The sequence below is a fragment of the Bacillus rossius genome, chromosome 1 (genome assembly GCF_032445375.1).
Source record: "Bacillus rossius redtenbacheri isolate Brsri chromosome 1, Brsri_v3, whole genome shotgun sequence".
Classification (NCBI taxonomy): Eukaryota; Metazoa; Arthropoda; class Insecta; order Phasmatodea; family Bacillidae; genus Bacillus; species Bacillus rossius.
This window is the reverse complement of record NC_086330.1, coordinates 120,859,466-120,884,218: the sequence shown is the minus strand read 5'-3', so window position 1 is coordinate 120,884,218 and position 24,753 is coordinate 120,859,466. Positions and strand designations below refer to the sequence as shown.

Genomic DNA, 24,753 nt, shown 5'->3' with positions numbered 1-24,753 from the left:
GGGGATGCCTGTGATGCTTTGTCTGTAATGAACCGGGACACATCCAGTGGGACTGCCCGACATACAGGAAGACATCGCAGCAGTTTGTCGGATAGAACACACGAAAGCCCATATTCACAGCAATGCTGATGCTCTCTCCTGTGGACTTTGTAATAGGATGGAGAAAAATGAGGGAATCAAAGATGTTCAGCGAACAATGATAACTAACGGGGAAGATAATGGGTTAATGACAGCTTGAAAGCAGCACAGCAGTAAGATCCTGACCTGGCACTCATTATAAGCTGGCTGGAGAAGTGTACTTGACGTCCAGTATGGCATGAGATATCCAATGACTGAAAGGCTGTGAAAGCTTACTGGGCACAGGTTGGTGAACGGGCTGCTCATGAGGACATGGAAGAGTACAAACAGAAAAGCGATTACCATGCAACTACTCCTTCCAAAGAATCTAGTGGCAAAGGTGTTGAAAGAAATCCATGATGGTACCTCTGGTGGTCATCTAGCGGTAAACAAAACTCTAGCCAAGATTAGTCAATGCTACTATTGATTGAGATGTCACCAGAAAGTGCTGGCATGCTCGGATAAAAAAGGGCCATAACACTGGAGTTGTGGGAAAATAAGGGCCTACAATTTAGCGGCCCCCTTTTGAGAGGGTAGCCATTGACATCACTGGACCATTTCCCAAGACTAAAGATGGTATCGGTATATTCTGGTAGCAGTGGATTACTTCAATAAGTGGCCTGAGGCTTATGGACTTCCTAACCAAGAAGCCACTACCATTGCTGATGCAATAGTCAACTTCATTTGTAGATTTGGGGTACCAATGGAGCTCCACTCAGACCAAAGACACTATCTCGAATCGACAATATTTCAGTAGGTGTGTCTGTTTCTCGGAAAAAATAAAACCAGAACTACAGCCCTACATCCTCAGTCCGATGGCATGGTGAAGAGGATCAACAGAACTCTTGAGGAACACCTTGCCAAGGTTGTGGCCGAGCATCAACAGGATTGGGATCAACACATCCAGTTATTCCTAATGCCATAAAGGTCTGCCATCCATGACTCCACTGGGCACACCCCTGTGAGTATTGTGTTTGGACAGGAGTGGAGGCTGCCTTCTGATGTCAAGTTCGGTCGTCCTTGCAGAGAGCTGACCAGCACCACTTATTATGTGAATCATCTAGAGGAGTGATTAGCGACGAATCAAATGACGACGTAGTACAACCTAAAGGATAACTCAACTGGATTTCAGGAGGGCGATTTGGTGTGGCTGTACAACTCACAATGAAGGAAGGGAAGGTGCCCTAAGCTTTAAGCAGCGTGGGAAGGACTGTATGAAGTCTTGAAGCGACTAAATACTGTGGTCTACCGCATCCAGAGAGGAAAGAGGATATGGATGAAAGGACTGATTAAAGGAATATGCCAGAAGGGATGCGTTACCTGTTCAGGACAAAAAGTTTTAAGGAGGGGGCAATGTTACATGCGTGCTAGGAGGCAAGGTCGTGACACATTTTAGGTACTTGATTGGACCTTCCAGTGAGTCTGGCCAGCGGCCCCGCATGGGCACTGTCATCACGCTTGCCCGGCCGGATTACAAGGGTCTAACTAACCATCCCCCTCTGCTGCCCGATAACTGTGCCGCCTTTGACTATTGTCATTGACACTTTAAGCAGCCTGGGAATTCTGCGAGTTTCCAGAGGCCGCTGTGCAGAGTGACGCGAAATAACGCCGCCTTTCTGGAATTTTTGGGCGTCGGGTCGGCCCGTTATGAGCGATACGTCACAGCCGCTCTCATCCCTTTGAGAAGGACACCATAGGGATATAAGCAACGACGCCACCCTCTGCTGGAGTTCCAAGAGTTTAGAGAGTTCCGCGAGTGAAGGGAAGTACAACATTAGTGAAGAGGGTGAGCAATGCATTGCGACGGGACTGTGCGAGTGCGACTGAGTGGAGCGAGGCATTGTGTGTGTGGACAGGCGCGAGGTAAGAGGCGAATCAATGTCGAGCCTAGCTCCAGTGAGGATTGCGAACTGTGGAACTTGACAGACATTGAGTGACTGGCAAATAAGTAATTCAAATTAATTCGGCTCTCTCTTATGAACCCAGTTCCCACACATTATATTCGTAACAATATGTTAAATTCAATTAAGATTTTGCTAGTTAAAAAAAAAGTTTCAACAAATCCAGTGTGTGGAATATTAACTGTTTTTATTTTCACTTTGTAGTAATATGATTATAATATAAAGAATTACTGTGAGGTTGGTCTGTGCTGTTCAGTTTTAGTGTCGCAGAGCGGTGGACATGTCATTGATCTTTCATTCGATGGCAAAACATTATCAATGCCTATAAATGCATTGTAGTATGTCTATGTAGTCTATTGGCAGATTCTGTTGCACCGTAACTCAATGATAAGGTGATATTTGCAGAACTACAAAATTGTCTTTTAGAATGTTTGATCACATCCAACCTATACATAATAAAAAATTAAATTAAAAACTAATTTATTATGAGGGGGGGGGGGGGGAGAGGATGAGGATTGGAGAGGGCGAGGGTGAGAGAGAGAGAGAGAGGGGGAGAGTTTTTTGTAGTGAAATGTATTGTGATCAGTCAGTGGTTTTGTGAGTGCTGTGTTGTGATTGGAAAGGAAGGTCACATACTGTCTTGATCATGAAAGTAGCGAGCTGCATCCCATAGTTCTGACAACAAACATTGCTCGGCACTTATTGGCAGAACAAAGCTGCGGTGGGGGAACTCATGCGGAACTCAGCACGGCCTTGCTGTATATTAGGGATTTTAAAAATATGCAGCATAGTAATGAAAGCGCAACATTTAATTGTGTATCTGTGAAAACGTAAAAAGAGGAATACTGGCATGTTGTTACATTTAACACATGTAAATAGACATTAATAATTCTTACATGAAGTGATTGTAAAAGAAAATTTTACTAAAGTTTTGGTAACTCACAATGGTAAAAGCAGTGTTGGTTTCATCCACAGCTCACGTAAACCAAGAGTGACAAAATGGCACCTCTCAGTCATACGAAACTAGGCAATAGGGAAACATTAAAATATTAACAGATCTCTATAAGTCAAAGAATAAATATGAGCTCTTACAAAGGCTGAGACAAACACGATGTAGTACTGTTACTTGTTGATGAAAGGAATTTTTTCATCGTCACTGTCATGTAAATTTATTAAGAACTGATCCATTGCCAAGTCTATTATGCAATCTCTCTTCCAGTATTCATCTTCTAATTTTTGAACATGATTGCAGTAGCCTACCCAGTCATCCTTTGTTACGGAGTTAACAGCATCCAGTGTTTGCATGAAGTGCTTGGGCGGAAAACTCTCCCACGGTATTACATTCCCGAATGCACCTCTTTATCTTTGCCCATGCTAATTCAATAGCATTGAACACACACATATATGGTGGGAGTTGAATGACATGATGTCCTGCATTTTTTAAAAGTTGATCAACCCAAAATATTTTTTCCTGTGTTTTGTGTTTTTTTTCTAGTTCCAACATACATTTCAGCATTTTTTCATCACACACTACACTTCTGTGTTGTAGTCATGAAATCATTTCGATTTTTGTACTGTATTTCGAAGGAGGCTTATCACCTTGTTTGGAGTGATAGGGTGCATTGTCTATTACTACAACAGAATATGGCGGAAAGTTTGGTAGAACACGTTCGGACAGCCATTTTTTAAAATTAGTAACCTTAATTTACCCGTGATAATCTCAGACTGTCGTACCTCACTTGTACATCAATGATCCCCCTGGGAGAAATCTGCATCTTGAACCAATATGAACCAATATTATCCTCTTGATTGCATTTCCTTAGTTACTCCCGTTCATCATTTTTGCGTTGCCAGCATTTCTTGAATGTGAGATTAGTATCCACCCATGACTCATCAAGGTAAAACACTTCCTTACCTTCAGACCTACACAGTCTTATTTGTGTGAGGTACTTGGAACGCCACGCCACTATATCAGCTCGTTCGATTAACAAACGCTGCCTGTCATAGTGACAAAGGGCTCCACTGCCAACTTACCTTTGCCTTTAATAAGGGAATCAGTTTGTGTACTGTGGGGACAACTTTTTTTTAACCACATAGAATTTCTGAATTGTGTCTCTTATGACACGTTTATCGAAGTTGTTGATCTCAATATTGTATTTTTTTTCGTGGCTTGCACATAAAAAAATTACGCTGTATAAATCTTAACAATAAAAAAAAATAACTTTTTCATGTCTGTTATTTTTCTTACTCTAACATAACCAATGATACATACACTTTCTTTAACATCACTGATGCACATTACACATGTATCAAATGCTTGGCTTACCTCTTTTTCCCTGGTATTGTATGTGGTTCATTTGGTATAGCAATTATTTCTTCGAAATATGCATCACTGTTGCTTTGCTTACATCTGTATAATTTGTAGCATGTTTCGATACTTTGTGAATAAGAATCGAAAGGCATTTTTCATGAGCTTCTTGATCACAAATTGATATTTCTTTACTAATTATTTGTCTCTCTTTGCTGCGAATCACTTTATTTCTTTTCCTACGCTTTATATTCGGCTCCATTACTTGTCGCACACTACCTGCCAATATACTTCACACGGTTAGTAATGCATGAAGGGAGAGGGAATCCCCCACTCCACTCCACTCCACTCCCTTCCCCTTCAACCCCTACTTCCCCTGTCATCCTTCATCCTCTCTTTCCCCTTCATACCCACGCTGACAGCTCGCAAGATTCCTGGCCCCTACAGTACCTGCCGCCCTGCATGTCGGTAGGCTGTTGCGTCATCTCACCAGTTCTCTGTTGTGTTCAGCAGTGGCTCAGCTTATCAAATAATATTAATTAAATGACGAACTTTACGGCTGTGGTATGGGCTGCGCTGGTATACTCAACCTCGATTTAGACATTTAGTTACAATTTCAGTGACCACAATCAGCATTCAGTCCACGATGGGGCTACAGTGATTTTTAGCAGCCATTCCAAGGACACCTTTGTCCTTGGCTTGTAACGTCAATGCTTAGCTACTTAGGGACATATTTGCAAGATGTAATATGTGTGTGAGTATTCAGAACATCTTGGCATTATCAAAATTAATAAACATTCACGTTTTTAAGCAGGGAAATTTCATTTGTGTTATAACTGTGTGAACCTGTTGTAAACATAGTGTATTGGCAAACTTTTGTTTTTGGGTTTTGTGCAAGATCTAAAAAATAATTCTTTAGTAAAAGTTTTATTAAAACTTTTTCTTCCATAAAAACTGCCCAACTAAATTTGTATTCAATCTCAAAATTTAAAACATCAACAATTATTTTCGGCAAACATTCTCTGAATTGGTTTTTTGAAGTGTTTTGTGAATGTTGCAGGTCAAGTCATCGTCTAGCTGGACCACTCTTAGTTGTAATAAACCTTACTTTGCTACTGTAAATAGTGTTTATTTAAAAACTAGTGTCTAGGGCTTTTACAGATTGATTATACTTGAATCAGAGAAGCATGTTGCATTCTTGTGCAAAATATGTGCTTTTTTTCTGCAGCAATGGTACTCAAGTTTCCAATTTTAAAAACCTCAATTGCTGTGTCCGTAGAAGAGATGGACGGGGATAGCCGTCGACGCAAGCGAAGGAAGAAGCGACCCTTGGTGGTGAGCGCAGACAGTGACACAGAGCCGTCGGAGCCACAAGAAATGGACAAGCAAGCAGAGGAAGTGAAGCAGCAGCCAGTGTTGATGATCGAGGTGGAGAACATCGTGCACCACAAGTTTCATCAGACGGAGGAAGTGAAGGTTCAGTGTTCATCTAGAATTGTTTCCTTTCCTTTTTTTATACTTATCTTTGAAAATGTCAGTTCAGAGTGTAATCAAATTTTTTTTCTTTGAGAGTTACTTGTGTCATTGGTTTGTTTCCATCATTGTAAATATGTACATAGTTGTTCTACAATAAGTTTCATCAGTCCATTTCTGCACTTAGTAAATTATTATGACCTATTTAGTTGAACTTTAGTAATATAGGAAAAAAGGTTCTTTGATTCTGCATGTTCGGAACCATGGCCATGCTGGTTTAGTGATTTTGCCGGATTATCGATAAAAAATAGTTTTAACTCTACTTATAAAAAAACTTTAGGTACAGTACAGTGGTATTTAAAACAAGTTGTTTTACCTAAGCTCCTCTATCAGCAAAATTTACATGAGCATCGGTATTCTTTAAAACAAAATTACGGAAATGTACCAGAAATGTAACCCGCTGAAAACGGGAAACACTGTACTGAAGTGAAAGCAGTCAGTAACAATAAACTCTGCCAATAGTGTAGTAATGCAAGCTAACAGCCAAGGTCAACAGCTGGAATCCACCAGAAAAATCTGAATGTGAGCATTTGATTGGTGCAGGATTAGAGAATTTACCGAACCATGGAATGCCATGGTATTTTTTTCATGAACAGACTTATAAAATTCATAATGGTCTGTGATGTGTTTGTGTTTTGTGATGGTAATGAAGAAACAACCATTTTTTACAGTTATTCGCACTATTGCAACTGCATTGTTGAAATGTTCTGTGTTTCATTGCATGCAAAATGTGGTTCAATTTTTGTTTTGAGCAGAGAAAAAACATAATGTATCACTAAAATTTTTTGAATTATTTGCTTGGTTAACACACAATATGACAAAGTTTTCATAGCATATGCATTTATTTCTCTCTGACCCTGCGTTTTTTTTTTTAAATGTATCCACACAGTTCTTAATGTGTGAATAAATAATTTAATTTCAGGCGCTAACACAAGAATTGATAAAGACCATCCGAGACATCATCAGCATGAACCCTCTGTATCGTGAAAGCCTGCAGCAGATGCTGTCTCAAGGCCAGCGTGTGGTGGACAATCCCGTGTACCTCTCCGACCTTGGGGCGGCGCTGACGGGTGCGGAACCAAGGGAGCTGCAAGAGGTCCTCGAGGAAATGGACGTAAGCACTGGCTCCAGCATCCGTCCCTCTTGCCTGCAACTGAACGTAGTTCATGCTGAACAACTACGTCTGGTGGGCATTGAAGATGGAAAACCATGTCTTAGGTTGTGGTTATAGAAAGTTCCTAACAATTTCATGCAAACTGTACCAAGTAGTTATGTTCTCTAACTTTTTCAAATGTATTGTGAAGATGAAACCAAATTATACATGGAGCCCATGATTATCTTCAATGTCTGGTTGACAAATCCTTCCTCTGTGTAAGGGTGCAACGTTAACTGGGCCTTCATCTCTTTTTAATTATCATTAGTCCCATGGCCATTTAATTTTTAGTATTGCTTTTAGCAGAAATATTGTCCTTGTGTAGTCTGACTTGTTGATGGAGTTATTTTGTGTGGCATTAGAACTTCAAAAGCATTGTTTGTAAATACAGTGATTCTTAAATATTTATAACTGTGATTCTTAATTATTTATATTCATGAGCAGGTAGTTTACTAGATGCTGAGAATAAATTAATATTTTGCTGGATGTTGAAAAAAATTCCTCAAAATGTAGTGAAGTGTTCAAAATGTAAAACAAAAAAAAATATTTAGCTGCAGTGAATTGTTATATTAATGTGAAAGATTTGTAAATGCCAAGTAGAAAAATGAGGAAAATGTAACACAAAATATCTGATTCAAAATTTAAATCTAAAAGATTATAACATTGAAATATCAAAGATCAAACATGTATAAGGTTTTTTTGACAGAAGACTGCAAAATTTTTTTATTTAAATAGTTTTTGAGACGGAATATATATCTGTAAAAGTTTATATTGTGTGTTTAGGCTAGTAGTAGTTTCATCCCTCAATTAGGCAGTTCAGAGAATCTAGGCATTACATTTTACACTTTGAAATGTTAAAAAAAATCAAAGTAGTAGGTCAAATGCACTTTCCCCCAAATCTGAATCTTGAATTTGATTAAAGTGTGATGAAAAAAAAATTAAGTTATCAAAAAATGCCCAACCCTTTAAGTTGTATTTTTAGAATAAAAAAAATTCACTATTTACACATTTTGGATATAAAGGTGTTAACAATTTAATTTTTTGTGAAAAGGTTTTTTCAGATCATTGTAGGTGGTGGGAAAAACAAACATTTTGATAGTTTCTGTAGAGTGAAATAAAGTAGTCCTTATAAACTACACAGGCTAGCATTTTAATTAATAATTATCCCCTTCTTTAAATACTTTTCTTTGAATTTTTTTTTCCCTCGAGTATAAAAACTTTTGATTATTAAACATTTGATGTTACTTGAGGATTCACTTATAATTAGAGGCACTGGAAAATAGCGTTTATAATGGCTGTTTGTAGCATTTATATTTTGCCATATAGCATTTATATAGCTTTAATTTTAATAGACTAGAACATTCTTACGTGATTCTATTATTCATTATTCAATTATTCCATATTTTCAAAACGGTTTTGAAAATTTTCTATGTACACAATTCACGATGGTATAGCTGTCCATATAAAATAAAATTGCCCCATAATAACACGTAACATAAAAGTTTAAATACCTATCACATTTGTAAAGTACCTATAACAATTAACACTGAAAATAAAAATTTGCAATTGAGATGTTAAAATATCAATGCAAAGAACAGTCAATGTTGTTCAAGTAACAAACATGTGTCAAAAATCACTTTCACAAAGCCGAATATCAAAAATAATTTTCACAGAGTTCTTAAATAAAATGTAACTTTACCAAAGACATATGCCACTAACAAAAATTAAAAGACAGCATTGAGCATGTTTCAACAGTCTTTTCAGTCATGCTGGTACTTTGATCTGTGACATTTAAATTATATTTGCTAAAAAAAAAACGTTCAGCATCAAGCAACACTGGTTAATAACCTTAATTTTATTGTGAATAGCAGCGCAATATTTTAGTTTCACAGATTACAGTTTGTTTTCCGGGTTAGGAAATTAGGAAAACACTAGATACGTTAAACAAATGAGCGACAAAAGCATAGAGCTACATTGCTGCCATCTTTTTTTTCCGTTAAAGTGCTAACGAATTTGACTGAAGTAGAGTTTCGTATTTTTTTTTGTAGTTGCCAAATATAAGCTGCGTGTGTTGTAAACTTAAATTAATGCATTTTTATATTTTAGTTGTCATTTAACAGTAAATAATTTGATTGCTTGTGTTAATATCACGCACGCACACGTTGGCAAATATGGACGCTTCAATGTTTTCACTTTCTTTCCCGTGAAAATATTCATGCACGTAAATAAACGTCTCTCTTTAATCGTTTACATTTGTTGGGTCGTACGTTACGTTTGCCGTTAACTATGTTTCCGCGTGAGCCTATGCGTATTTAAATTGTGTTTCGTGTTATTTACAAGATTCATAGATCGTGTTGATTGTTTACATGGCTCGCCATCGTCACCGGTTATTAGGTAATCTTCAAACACGGTAAGAAGATGCATAAAATAAAGAATGTTCTTTATTGTATGAGGTTAGGCCGTTAACAATAACAAATGGTTTATTAAAAAATATTAGGTAAACCTAAAATTTACTGGAAATTTTAATATTACTTGAAATTGTAATAATTACTTCTAAAAACGGGATTGTAGCGTTTATTCGTTGGTAAACCATTGTGTCGCTTTTATTCGCGCCTATATCGTTTTTACGATTTTCCAGTACTTATAATGTATTTTTGAAGGTGTTGTGTGTACATGGTGAACTGCGCCGGCCTACAGATCCCCAAGCGACTGCTGCTGACCCTGGCTCTGCTGAAGAAGGAGCTAGAGCTCAGCAAGCTGCAGCAGAAGATCGGCCGCGAGGTGGAGGAGAAGGTGAAGCAGCAGCACAGGAAGTACATCCTCCTCGAACAGCTCAAGGCCATCAAGAAGGAACTGGGCTTGGAGAAGGATGACAAGGACGCCATCGAAGAGAAGTTCAGGGAGAGACTGAAGGTCGGTGATCCGTCCGCTGCCTTCATGCGGTACTTTGTTGTTTACCCAGAGGCCTTGGCTGGCCCCACAACCCTGGATCTCGAGGGGAATCATAGACTAGGAAAGGCTCAACATTAACTTTACATGAGTCCGTAGTCGTCATCCGTCTAGTTACTACCCTAGCATATATAATTAATAGAAAACCTAACCGGCTCGCTATCACACCATTTTAGGTCTCTCACCTTCGCTGTTTTCCTGTCGTGGTCACGGCAGGCCTCTCAACAAGGCGAGATGCTGCAACATGGTTCTGTCGTCTCGACCTCCACAAAAGCCCCCTTTTGGGCGTGGCTGCTGTATTTTTTCAGGTCCGCAGCTGTGTTGACAATCCTCGTTCATGCCTACCCCCCCCCCTTTTTTTCTTTCTTTCGCAACTGTGGTCGGCCACATGACGAGGCGCTGACCCACTATTTCATGTTAACACCACAACAAGGCCTGCTCGCCCGTGCGCGCTGTGTGTGTCGTAACATAGTGTAATGTAACAGTATCAGCAAACCTCGCTTCACGTGTTTTAATGGACAAGGCTTTCCAGTCTGAAAGGTTGGTTATGTACATTCCTGTGAGTTTGCCATTGTATTTATTATTTGTTTGGGATGGGTCGATTTGATTTTTTGATTCCTTGTTTACATCGTTTCTTGGGAAAGTTTGGTGCTTAAAAGTAAGTACATAATAACATAGTCAATTCCTTAACTGTCAATTCTCATATTAAGAACCTCAAAAATCAGTAAATTAAATTGACCATCAGCAGTATTAAAATAAGGCAAGGGTGGAGCAAAATTTATGTATTTAAACATTTAAAAAAAATTATGTTAGTTCTAAAATTAGGTACCATTTGTTCAGTTTAGACATATATTCCCCTAAAATTTGATATTTGTAGTCTGAACTTAAATTAAGAGTTTTTTTTACAAAAAATAGTTTTAAGTTCCTGAAACTATTACAAAATATCCACATATGATCATCCTCCTAACCATCATAAAATTTTACCAAAAAACTAAAATAACTTACTTGTAAATCATGCAAACACATGGTAGGTATTAAATAAAGCAGTACACCCACGTTCATCATTTGGCATAAACAGGGCAGATCCTACACAATGACATAGTACATAAATGTTATAAAAACATATATGTATGTAATTATAATGTCAGGGTGGCCACTCACCGGGAAAACCGGGATTAATCAGGGAAATCACGTTGATCGGGAATTATCAGGGAAATGTCAGGGAATTTTTTTAATAACCGGGAATTTTTGCGTCATCTATATTTCCGCAGAGCTGCCAACCATTACGGATTTTCCGTAATTATTACGGATTTAACACAGTATTGCGGAGTTACGGAACATCGCTGGTTTATTACGGAAACGAGGCTTTGTGCTGCATGGTAACGGAAAAAAAATTCCGTTTCTGATGTGCGTGTTTCGTGAACGCAGTTCGAATACATCACGTGATTGCGCAGATAACGGAACTAATAAATGTGCGCATGTACTGTCGAAATAAGTAGATTTATTCTTGTGTTTTGTAATATAAATGGTATGGTATTACGTCCGTTGTACGATACAACTAGTACATATTCTCGTTTGTTAGCTACTTACATCACGATAATTTTTGTACGATACTTTGGCTAACCTGTGTTGTTTTAATTACTTTCTTGAAAGCCATTTTTTTCATCAATATATTTTTGTCGTGTCTACAGACGTGAAACCATTTTATGTTGTTTGATAGTGTTGTGTTCTTCAGTACCGGTTGTAGAAATGAAGCGTGTGACAGAACAATGTGTATCTAGGGCAAAAAAAAGAGAACGTTATTCTTCAGAACTTTTGACCAAACTATTCAAAAGAATGGCCATGCTTGTCATTTTAAAATGTTTCAGAACGCCACGCGTTTTGTAATGTATGCACATGTGACTTTTCGATTGCACATGGTGGAAGGGATGACTGTAGACGGCATATTGAATCAAAGAAACATGCAGAACATTTTAAAGCAGTGACGAGCAATAAATCTATTTCGTCGTCTTTCGCTACATCTGAAAAAACGAAAGTAACAAACGCAGAGTTATTGTTTACAAGTTTTCTGGTAGAACACAATTTACCGATAGCAGTAGCCGATCATTCGGGTAATTAGTATAGAGCTATGTTTCCGGACTAAAAAATTACACAGAAATACAGCTGTGCGAGAACAAAAACATCTGCCTTAGTGGAGTATATGGCTGGTGAAACTAAAAGTGAAATTGTTTATTCTTTAGTAAGTGGACCATTTGCTTTAGCTACCGATGGGAGTACTGATTGTAATGCAGTGAAGATTTGTCCATTAGTTGTTTCATTTTGAAATCAAACACAAACACAAGGTAAAATTTGCACGGCACTGTTATCCCTTGTTGAGAGAACAGACAACACATGATATGGTATTTTCTCTGTGCTGAATAAGGAATTTGATCGTTTTGGAATTTCTTGGAAAAATTGTGTAGCGTTTGCATGTGACAATGCCAATACTATGATTGGCACAAAAAAAGGTGTGGTGGCATTTGTTAAAGAAAAACATCCCGCTATTGTTGTGCAAGGCTGCTCATGTCACCTTATTTATCTAGCTGCTAAAAAAAGCCAGTGCATAGCTAACAATTAGCATTGAGACATTTTTGGTTAATATTTTCTATTACTTGGAGAAAAGTTCAAAACGCCAGAATCATCTGAAAGTGTATCAAGAGGTATGTGGGGCAAAGTCACACAAAATCTTGAAATATGTTAGCACACGTTGGCTCTCTCTCCTAGATTCAGTTGACAGAGTGCTGAAACAATGGGAGGCACTAAAGCTATTATTTTGTTTTGTAGTGATCCTGAAAAGAAAGAGCCTTCAACTTCACAGTATGAAAATGTAAAATCTCTAATGCAGGACCCACTTACGAAACTTTAATGTTATTTTCTTAGCAGTTCACTTCCTGTTTTCAACCAAGTAAATTTATTTCTCCAACAGGATGCTCCTGTGATACATACCGTATTTACTCGTGTATAGCGCGCCCTCGTGTATAGCGCGCACCACGATTTTTGCAACAAATTCCAAAGAAAAAAATGTTTTTTTCCCGTAAATAAATTGTACTAACATTTTGTGGTACCTGTTAAGTAATTACGTATGAAACAAATGATAATTTAAATTGATGTGTGGTGATGCATCAGGAAAATACTTAAACTCTGCTGTGTAGACGGAAGATAATGAAGCGCTGTATCGTCACAACTGGTACGTGGGCGGGAGGAAGGGAGGCAGGCAGGAATGTGACACGGAGGATTAGATGACTCACCGGTAGCAGCTGCGAGGAAGCGAAGGAAGTGGGAGGGGGACTGGTGTCAACATTCTCTCTCTCTCTCTCTCTTTTATTTTACTAGCTGTAGAGGGGGAGGTCTAAAAATAAACAAGAGACCTGCGAGCTGGCGCACGCACGTGTGTGTGTGTGTGTGTGTGTAAGAGAGGCCTTGTTGCTTGTGCGTATGTGTGGGGGCTGGCCAGAAACGTCACCCGTCAACCGGCAGTTAACGACTTCCACTCCTCCCCGCCTCATCTACTCACTTTTTTTTTTCCGTGTATAGCGCGCATCCTTATTTTTTTCCTTTACTTGAGGGGAAAAAAGGGCGCGCTATACACGAGTATATACGGTATATTGAGGAGAAAAAATTTTGGTTTATTGACAATTTGCTTGTTTGCTTTATCATTATCATAATCATTTATCATTATTATAAATGAAAACTGTAGTGTGCATTTGAAATTGCTGCAATTGAAACAAGATATGCTAGTGTGTATTTAATTAATTTTTATTAGTTATTTGTGAAGAGACATAAAACAAAACACAGACTGCAGGTCATTGAAAGGGATGCTATAATGTAAAGTGACATATTTAAAATGTATTATGTTATTTAACGAACTTCCGTATGTATATAATGAAGAAAATACAGCAGGGTGCTAAAATGTGAGTAATCTCTTTCTATAATATTATATTATTTCATCAAAGGTATGTTTTTTTTTGTAATATCAGGGATTTTGAATTTTTTATCAGGGAAATCGGGGAAAAATCAGGGAATATTTTTGGTGACTGTGAGTGGCCACAATGAATGTAATCAAAGGGATGGGGGCTTAACATATATAAAACACATTTTAAGACGTCTTCTCATTGCATTATTTCTTGGCCTAAACTATAAATTTTATAAAACATAGTGTAAACAAACAAAAAGTTATGTTGATACACTATTATTTTTTACATTACTTTGGATGTTTTCCAGAAAATAAAGTTTTTCTCAACTTAAATTGCATCATTTTTAGTGCCACATCATGTATGTGTGTGTGTGGGTGGGTGTGTGGGTGGGTGTGGGTGGGTGGGTGTGTGTGTGTGGGTGTGTGGATGTGCGCGCGTGATCGTGCACGCGCGTGTGTGTATGCATGTGTGTGCGTGTGAGCGCGTGCGCGATCGTGTGCGCGTTTGCGTGTGCTTGTGTGCTTGTGCACGCGCGTGTGTGTGTGTGCGCGCGCGCGTGCGATCGTGCGTGTGTGCTCGCGTGCGTGCGGGCACGCATTCTTTTGTGCCATTCATTAATACTATCAATTGGTGCTTTAGTAGAGTTATCGAAATACTTGGTTATTGAAATTGGTTACTTATTTTTCAAATCTATGACTATGACATAGAACTCATGGAAATAATAATTGTATTTTGTGTCAAACTTTATGTTTCCGAAAAGTTTTTAAATTTTGCAAAGAAAAACCCATTTAAAAAAACTTTCAAATTGAGTCATATTTCATTAATTTAATGCTCCACCAAATTTGGGGTTCATATTCGTGCTCCATGCAGATGCTTTTTGATAATATATAAAACAACTTGAGACTAAATAATTTTCATTCTCTCTCAAGATGAATTTCTTGTCTTAGAATTTTTCAAAAATTTAATTTATTTCTGTGATGAAAACTTCAAAAGTAAATAATCAAATAACAATATTTTCACTATTGATTATTAGTTTAGAGAAATATAAAGTGCTCTCTATCGTACAAATTGTATTTATTTTCAGGATAAAACAGTTCCAGAAGCCGTGATGGAAGTCCTAGAAGAAGAATTGAGCAAACTGGGATTTTTGGAGAATCACTCTTCTGAATTCAAGTACACATCACTTGTTTACAATTTTAATTGTATGCATAATAAAATCTCTTAAAGATAGCTCAGTCTATAGCTCAGTCACAACTATTAGTTTTTCGGCTATCAAACTCATGAGATATCATGTAAATATTGATTACCAGTTGTAAGGGAGACATTCTCCAGTGATTGTAAGAGTGTCTGTATGATACTACAGTTAATGAACACTACCCAAATGACATGCTTTCAAAGACACCAGCAGAATAATATGGCTTCTAGTGGGGAAGTAAATTCTCATTAGTGGACGTTCTGATTAATGTACTTGACAATTTTTTTTTTCTAAACAACTGACAACTGCAAGATCGAGTGGTCAGATCACTTGTCTCCCACCAAGTCCATCAGGGTTTGATTGTTTGATTCTCGGCAGTGTCAAATTTTGTTTTTATTTTTTTGCAATTGAGAAGTGAGGCGGATGCAGTAGGCTCCATTCTCATCTCATCATTCCTCATCATTCTCTCTAATCAGGGGCATACACAAGGAGAGGAAGAGATAGTAGGGGTATTCTTTATCCCCCCTCCCCCCGAAATTCTAAAAAAAATATATCAATCCCACCAACAAAGAATTTTAAAGCAAAGAGTGGTTCTCTCGCCTGTCCCTCCCTCCTCCGAAATGAAACTCTACATATGCTCCTGTCTCTAATGACCCCTGTGTTGACTGTGTTGACGAGATGGTAAGTCCTCATTCATTCATTCATTCATTCATTCATTCATTGTAGAGTATTCTCACAATGCTCACATCTTAAATTTGAGCCTGTTTGTGTAATGTATAACAACTAAAATTTGTCACATGCTGTTTAGGTGGTAAGTGATGTTGGTGTGACTTAGCTGAATAAAAGATATGTTCAACAATTTGGACACTCACTAAGTATTATTGAAAATGTAATATGTAGTTAATGTAAGATAACATAACTTTGGTTTTGAGATAATCATTTTTGGAATTTTATTTTATTTATTTATTTTACAGTAGAGTCTCGCTAATCCAAACCCCGCTAGTCCGGACATCCTGTTAATCGGGACGGATCTAAAAAAAAAAAGAAATTATGAAAAAGAAATTTGTGACAAAGGATAATAATGAAATACATTTCTAAGAGAGGGTCCTCTTGCCCTCAGTTGCCGGGAGTCTTACCTCTAGTTTTCCGCTCATCGTCTGTTTTCCAAGAAATGATCACTCTATACCTGCGAGTTGTTTTGTTTTGTTCCCTTCAGTCGATGGTTACTCGTGCTGGTGATAGGTGCTCGTGACAGTCATTTTTATTCAGTGCGAGTGTTGTATTGTGTGCACTTATTAAGAACAACGTAATGACTACTAAACGTAAGAAAGTGACTGTAACAATGGAGCAAAAACACCAAGTCTTATTTCGTATTGATGCGGGTAAATCATTAACTAGAATCGCGCAAGATTTAGGAGTGGGTTAACAAACTGTTTCTGATTGGAAAAAAAATTGGAAAGAAATTGAAGATTTTTGTGCCAAAATGGTAAGGACAGTCTGGGTAACAGAAGCACGTTAAAAAAACCAAAAAAATGAAACTTTAGACAAGGCTTTGTACATTTGGTTTTGCCAACAACGTGAACAAGTCGTTCCACTGTCGGGCGTAACATTACAAGCGTTCGTGCTCAAACTCAACGAAAAATTAATTGTAGTAAATTTAATGTATTGTATTATTTATGTTACATTGTACATGTGTACTTAGTTTCTTAAGTACTTTATAATAAAACACAGTTGATTTTTAAGCATAAATATTTTTTCTTTAGCCAATAAAACTTGTTTTTAATACATTTTAAAGTTGATTACGGTTAATCCGGACATTCGGTGATCCGGACAGGGTTTGGTCTGGACAAGTCCGGATTAGCGAGAGACTACTGTTATTTGTCTGTCTCAAGAGGTTCAGATTTCAATGGGAAGTTATTATGGGCGAATATACAAAAGTTGGTTAACTTTTCGGTATATTTTGTTTAATGTAGTTTTTTAAATCAAATTCCTACAAAATCGCGTTATAAGATAGCTAATCTAATGAATATATTGCTCATGATAGGGCCAATCACTTTTTGAAGTAGATGCGGAGATATTTCGGTTTTTCCGAAATGGACTGCCAGGGGACTGACGAGGGTGACAAAGTACTGATAAAACACACAACTTCATAAGATATGCAAGAAATTTATTAAGATTTAGAAGAAATCTCTTATAAACTAATAATGGCACATATTTTGAGTCTTACTTTTAATCTTAATTCACTTAAGTAACAATTAAAAAAATATTTATTTATGTAATACTGTGAGGAACAACTTTCTCCACCTTTAAAGCAGCTTTTTATTAACTTTATTTTACTTTACTTAACTACTTTGAGGTACGTAGTTTAACTTAACAATATACATTTTCTAAGTAATCAACAAACAATTGAATCAAAAATATAACTCTCTCTGCCTAAAAGGTACCAATTAACATAACAGTTACCAAGTAATACTATCTCAGTCTTCAAAACAGCCTTCTGACATGTCTAATATTGTTATGTTGCTTACAAATAATTATCTATGCCATATAGGTAAGTAATAAAAATGAGATATTTTTCTCAACAAAAATTAAAATAATGCTTCTAAATAGTTTAACACTAAAATAATCACTTTTCAAAAACATCAATCTGCTTTTTAAATTGGTAAAACCCTCTATTACCTTTTGTAATGATATTTGGTACAGGTGATTTTTTAACTACTTGATTCATCGGAACATCTGCTACATCTTTTTCATTCAATTGAAATAGAGTGCCATTCTGTTTACAAATTTTGAGAAAAGTCACTCTCAATTCACCTTCTTCATCATCAACAGAAGAGCAGATTGCTGCATAACTATATTCTGTATTCCTTGTTATATATTTTACCAATACATAATCACCACTGCTATAAAGACTTCGTTGTGAATAACCGCTAACTCCTGGTGTTGATAGATCGCTATCCAATTTGGAACGGTAATCCATGTCACTCACGTAAGTGGATAGTGGTATATCATCATTTTCAGAGTCTGTAAATACGGTAGAAACATTTATACGTGTACCATGTTCAGCCACCATTTCTGTCTGATAATGAATAGATCCTAGCTTGAAATGATCGCATGCATCAGCGTCGCAGAAACAACTAAGTGACTTCATTGTAAGATGATTGGGAATGTAAGCAGAGCCGGTCACCTGATGCACCAAGAGCGTCCCCTTAAAGGCAATCATTTGAGACGACTTGTCGTTAATCAAGGTATTCATCTGCTCGATATCAAAGCCTTCAATCACAGTCACTTTTATACCTGGACATCTCTCGCGGATAGCAGAAGCTCAAAAAGTCAGTACCCTGGAAACACATCAGTCCTTTGGTGCAATATCAGACAACGGACTGACGCCAACGGACTGACAAAACAAACATGAATTTGAGGTTATCTTTAGAACTAATGTTTATTTTGATACTTTCGAATATCAAAGTTAACTATGTATACATTAAAATTAGGGATGGGACGAATCCACATTTTGGTCGAATCCGAATCCTTGTTCGAATCCTCAGTGTTTGTCATCGAATCTCGAATCCCAGTCCCACACTAAACTTCACCACATGTTATTAAAAAAAATCACACATTTATTTTAAAAAATTACATAGGCCTATGTATTAAAAAAAATCACATATGTATTTATAAAATTATAAAATAAGTGCATAGTGTATACACCTGATATAAAATAGAGACAAATAACCTCAAAAACCACACATGTAAGTGTGCATCTGTCTAATTCTCTGTTAAATTAATCCTTCCTATGTTTTCAATAAAATATGTTTGTATAACGAACACCATTTAAAAAAAGTTACATTTTTTTTCTGCAATGTTATATTATTGAAGGTTGGAAATGAGAGTTGTTATGCTAATTGACAAAATGCAGCGTATTTTATCTTACGTTTGTGCTATTTCCGTTACCTTTATAATATAGTTTAGGTATACAATTTTCTAGAGCTGGACGAACCTCAGTTCTCTGGTTTCGAACCGAACCGAACCTCATACAGAAATAATTGTTTTGAATTAAAATGAACCGATGACCAGCATTTTGGTCTTTAACTGAGTGGTGAAAAAGAAAGGTTCTCCAGCCATATGTAAAATTTAAACATTATATAGCTTAGCTTATATATATACCAATTTTTAATTAATGAAGATGTTACATCTAAATTTCAAAAAGACTATCTTCCTTTTTCAGTGTACACTAACCTTCATTTAAAAAAAATATAAAGATGACGAACATTCAGCATAAGGCCACATAACATATTTTTGTGGTAGACATAACCTAACATTTTTAATAAGTAAAACTTTTTAATAGGACATCAAAAAAAAGGCGAATGTGAATTAAGTTACCTATCTACATATTTTTGTGGTAGACATAACCTAACATTTTTAATAAGTAAAACTTTTTAATAAAACATAAAAAAAAGGCGAATGTGAATTAAGTTACCTATCTACATTACAAAACCCGCTGACTGCAGTTGCTGTTTTCTTGGAAGAATGCTGCTCGTCAGAAGAAACTTTAGACGGTTTTTTGGGGTGGTTCTGGGTCATCCGGGTCGTCATTATCTTTTCTCAATTTGGAAAACTTAAACGACGTTAGCCTGCTCATCGCAATTCACCTCAAGAACAATAATATTATAAACGTAACGTAAAAAGTGTGGTTATAGAAATTTGCGTCGGAAAAAAGAAAACACGAGAAATAATGATGGCTGCCGCGACTACGCTAGTCAACTTAGTACCGTACTGTAAAATTTACTGGACCAGTACTTTTAATACACAAGATTAAATTAATATTTTCATTACCTGACTGTTATAACCAAAAAGGCAAAAGAAAATAAATACATCCCAGTTATTTTAAATACGTAATTTACGTAATCATTTCCTATCGCATTTGTCTTGTGTTAACTTGATCACGTTAGTTTTGCCGAAATACGAGAGTTCTCGTACATGCGCTTTAGTTTAACGTATGGGGTACGCAATCTTTGGTGATTTTACAACACTTCTCGTACATGCACAATAGTTAAAGGTATAATGTACAATACCTTTGGCATTTGTACGATAGGTTATATTACCTAGTACGACAAATGCATACAAAATTCTCTAAAGCAAACAAAAAACAAAGCGCGCCTATATGAAAAAATGCTATGCGAGTTATGCGACTATTAATAATTTTTTTTTATTTTGTTTGCTCTTGAAACTGTTGAGGCGACGACTATGCGATAAAAGTCGGAATATTACAAGTAATAGAATTTTGTTGAGCTGTTTTGTGAATGGTCTCAAATGGGGGTTAGAAAATTAGAAAAACGTAATTTTTTTTAAACGAACTTTTGGTTTTTCGAATATATTTTAAGAGGTTTCGAACCGAACCGAACGTAAGGGTTCGGTTCGAATCGAAATTTTCAAACTTCGCCCAGCACTACAATTTTCAATTACTACCTAAAACTCTTAAAAACCCACCTCGAATCCCACCTCGAATCCCACCTCGGATCCTACGAATCCTCGAATCCATAGGATTCGGTATATTCGACGAATCCAAGATTCGAAAATCCCATCCCTAATTAAAATATAACACAGATTTACAAGGAAATAGCTACTAATCATAGGACTGAAATTTTGACTGGATCTGCACGTGTTCACACGACAGACACAACTCTAGCACTGGCACAGTAATGGTGGCCGAACAATGGCGTGGTCTGCAGCTAACTTTAGTAGGTACGAACCTTGAAATTTAACGTGGATTTGAATTTGAGTCGCCAGTATTTAGCGGGAAATTCAAATTCGAACAACACACAACGGACTGACGAATAAAACGGAACACAAAGGTTCTTATTATTTTTACAACAACGGTGAGAATATTAAATTATGAAAGTTGTGATAATATATTATTAAATACATCACAGATTTTAGTGAAATAGTAAGTTTTATTATATTAAAGGTAATATTTAATACACAGCTATTTGATTGCGTGCTTTTGAGGTTCTGACATGCCAAAGTACTGACTTTTTGAGAATATATTGTGAAGTTTTACAAATTTGTATTTAAAATGAATAGCTGAAATTGGGTGACCAAATAAAATGCTTTTAATTGTTTTAAAATTAATCATAAAATATAAACAAAATATAATTATACATCGTTTTATTGACTGATGACATCGAGTTACCCATTTTTTGTAGAAACACAATATAAGTATTACTAAGAATAATTTTTATGTTTCATGGTGTAACGTGCTTTTAAGGTATTAATTATTTTGTATGACATTTTATACGTCTGTATTTGTAAACATTAATATTCATTAACAAGATTAACATTTGATAATTTTTTAATATCCTACTTTCTAATATTACAGTACTGGTGAAGGTTGATATAATATGTACTTAATTTCATGTGGAACCTGCATTTGTATTCAGCTGTTTCCTTATCTTACCCTAGTGGCATGTACATTTCAGTGTCACGAGAAATTATTTAGATTGGTTGACATCTTTGCCGTGGGGAATCACAAGTACTGAAAATCTGGATTTGCAGCAGGCCTCTGAGATCTTAGAAAAGGATCACTATGGCATGGAAGATGTGAAGAAGAGGATTTTGGGTACGATTTAAGCAATTTGATATTCAGTACCTGCAGTAGTATTTCATTCACACATAAAATCATTTATAAAGATTGATTTATAAGTGTAGTAATTAGTGTTATGATTATAAAGTATTAAAATAAAATATTGAAGAGCAGTTATGTTTTGCAGAATTCATTGCTGTGAGCCAGTTGAAAGGAACAACACAAGGAAAAATACTGTGTTTTTATGGTCCTCCTGGTGTTGGCAAGACTAGCATTGCCCAGTCGATTGCTCGAGCCCTGAACAGACAGGTGAGGATACATTGGAACCAGGCTCTTATATAACTATTATCCGCTATATAGTAGAAGGAGCAATTGTACTAGACAAGATTACAATCTTTTTGCGCACTTAAACGGGGCCCACTAGTTAACTCAGTGCCCTGTCACTCCACCAAGTCATGGTAAGACAATGCAGTGTTTTCCACTGTCTGGCTATTGTGGTCATTGAAGTCTCAAAAATTAATTTTAAAGTTGAATTTGATTGTCAAATGTCACTGTTATTAATTTTTTATTTAATTTTGAACAAAATTTATTTGGCTTGGTGTGCGGGTTTTTCCCATGTTAAGTAAGAAGTAGTCTCCGGTGTTTCAGTCGACAATGTGTCGGCAGCAGGGCAGGTAGTGTATTTTTCCATCTCAGTTGGAAGCTGTCACCCTATGCTACTTCTAACTTACTCACACAAAAACCCACATGCCCATTCAGCAATGACCATGAAAGCTTATCAACTTTATTAATCATATTCATGGCTAAAACAGTAACATACTAAAGAACCTGTACTGAGCAATGACATAGTTACTTCGATAGTGGTAACACACTTTCTCAAGTAACACATTTACTCTTTTCTCTTCTGTGTTTAGATAGTTATCTTGCCCAGTTTAATTAACTCTTTAAACATCTTTTGAGGGACATTTAAATAAATTCTGTACTCAATGCTGAGAAAAATTGTTGCTGTAGAAAATTACTACTATTACATCCAAATTAAATGAATCACATATTATTTCCTAATTTTAAGCCACATTTTTGTTCATTTTCGTTATGTACTTTTTTTTTTGCACAAGTTTCAAGTATTGCAGTTTAATATTATAATATTAATAGTAATGTGGTAACAGCGTGATAAGACATAGTAACAAATATTTGGAGAAGTGTTATTTTTACTTTTACTCCTTAGTTAACATAAACACAACACAAAGAAAGACAAATAATACAGTGAAACCCCATTAATACATACCAAAAAAAAAAAAAAAAACTGTAATTTTGGCATTTGGTTAGTATATACATGCTTTGATGTAAATTACTATTTTTTGCAAATTTTTATATCAAAAATATTAAACTACGCATTTAAAATTATGATGCAAATTTGCAATAAAGGATAAATAAATCCTTATTTTAATTTGTTTGTATAATATATCAGGGTTAGCAACATTAAACTAACAAATTATATATTAAAAATATTGAATGTTCAGTTACATGCCATACTTGTTTGTGAAGTTTATTTTTAAGTGAGCAGTGGAAAGTAAACAGAAGTTATGAGGCAAGTCATGTTGTGTGTGGAAGTCTGTAGCATAAGAATAACTAGAATGCTAAGTACAGTAGTATGGAAATGTTGCTGAGTCAGGTAGTGGTGATATGTTTTTTAGTGTATGGTTGTGCAGTATTATGACATACAATTGTTTGTGCAGTATTTCAGGTTCAGTGTTGGTGGTATGACTGATGTGGCAGAAATAAAGGGCCACCGACGTACCTATGTGGGTGCCATGCCTGGCAAAGTGATTCAGTGCTTGAAGAAGACTAAGACTGAAAACCCGTTGATACTCATTGATGAGATTGACAAAATTGGCAAGTAAGTACCCTGCGTAAACAGTAATTATTGGACTTAATATTACATTTTATTTAGGGCTGATTCTGATACCATGTTACCACCCACCACCTCCGGCTAGCTCAAATTAGGTGATGAGTGGAACATACATGTTTGATTTATTTATGTTAAAATCACACCATATTCCGTATAACAGAGCACACAAAAAAAATTTAGACTGTACCTCCAGAAAGGAGAGAAAACACGTAGATTCTTACTACGACTACATTATATTGCCCAGATCAGTTCCGGGCAGCGACGGCTGGACAAAACACTTTGTCGCCTCGCTGTGAGCTTAGCTTACGACTACGGTCAAAAATTTAAAATTTATTTAAATGTCAGAAGAGAAAAAAAAAGAAGTTTGTTAGGCGTCGCTCGGACCGTAGCCGCTAAGTTGTAGTTAAATATAACATTACTAAATGATGCGAGCCATCGCCCAACCACGACCTCTCGGCACGGTGCTCAGACAATGACTGATTTTACAGCCTTCCTTTCCTTCGTGCGGGCAATGTCCTGGGCTCGCTGACGTAATTTTCAGCCAATCATGGCGCATAGCAACAGAAGCTCCCACAAAATGCTTACTTCTGTTCCCACGATGCAGCGATTTTGTATCTTTCTCGCACTCCCGTGACCGTGACTCACACGCCTAGCGTGTGAAACAAAGACTCGGTCGTGGAAATAACAAAGGAGAATCACATCAGCACGCCTTCCCACACAAAGAAGCCAGCAAAAAAATTAGCTTATGAATTTTAAAATTATAAACAATAAACCTGGTGAAATACTTTACGTCTAACTTCGGGAAAAAAAAACTTTACATCATTTGAAAACCTAACCTGAAATTTGACAAAAAAAATTATGACAAAAGATTATTACTGGATTGCATGAGGAAGGCTGTAATCTGGGTTGTTACAACCAATTCCTGATACCTCGATACCACCACTGATACCTCATACTTACAATTTCTGGCCACACTACCTATATAAATAAATAATTGAATCATAATTTTTATAAATATGTTTGAGAATTATATTTTGTTTCTAAATATAAATTCAAAGCTAGTATATTGAAAATTGTGCATCATTTATTTATTAGATACAATATCTTTGTCTATTATTTGTAGTTAAATTAAGTTATTAATATTTATGATTTTCC

At 36.4% G+C, this 24,753-nt stretch overlaps 1 protein-coding gene across 3 annotated transcripts in view; it reads left to right on the top strand.

Annotated features, from left to right (window-relative positions):
• LOC134543433 (lon protease homolog, mitochondrial-like) overlaps nucleotides 1-24,753 on the top strand; it is a 109,721-nt gene that overhangs the window by 22,465 nt on the left and 62,503 nt on the right. For 2 of the 3 annotated variants that reach the window (XM_063388366.1, XM_063388368.1), the window contains exons 4-10: nucleotides 5,555-5,802; nucleotides 6,782-6,973; nucleotides 9,710-9,925; nucleotides 14,999-15,087; nucleotides 21,586-21,725; nucleotides 21,877-21,998; nucleotides 23,426-23,586. In XM_063388366.1, the coding sequence (XP_063244436.1) occupies nucleotides 5,555-5,802; nucleotides 6,782-6,973; nucleotides 9,710-9,925; nucleotides 14,999-15,087; nucleotides 21,586-21,725; nucleotides 21,877-21,998; nucleotides 23,426-23,586 (1,168 nt within the window). The remainder of the gene's footprint in view (nucleotides 1-5,554; nucleotides 5,803-6,781; nucleotides 6,974-9,709; nucleotides 9,926-14,998; nucleotides 15,088-21,585; nucleotides 21,726-21,876; nucleotides 21,999-23,425; nucleotides 23,587-24,753) is intronic. The other variant, XM_063388367.1, reaches the window with a different exon arrangement.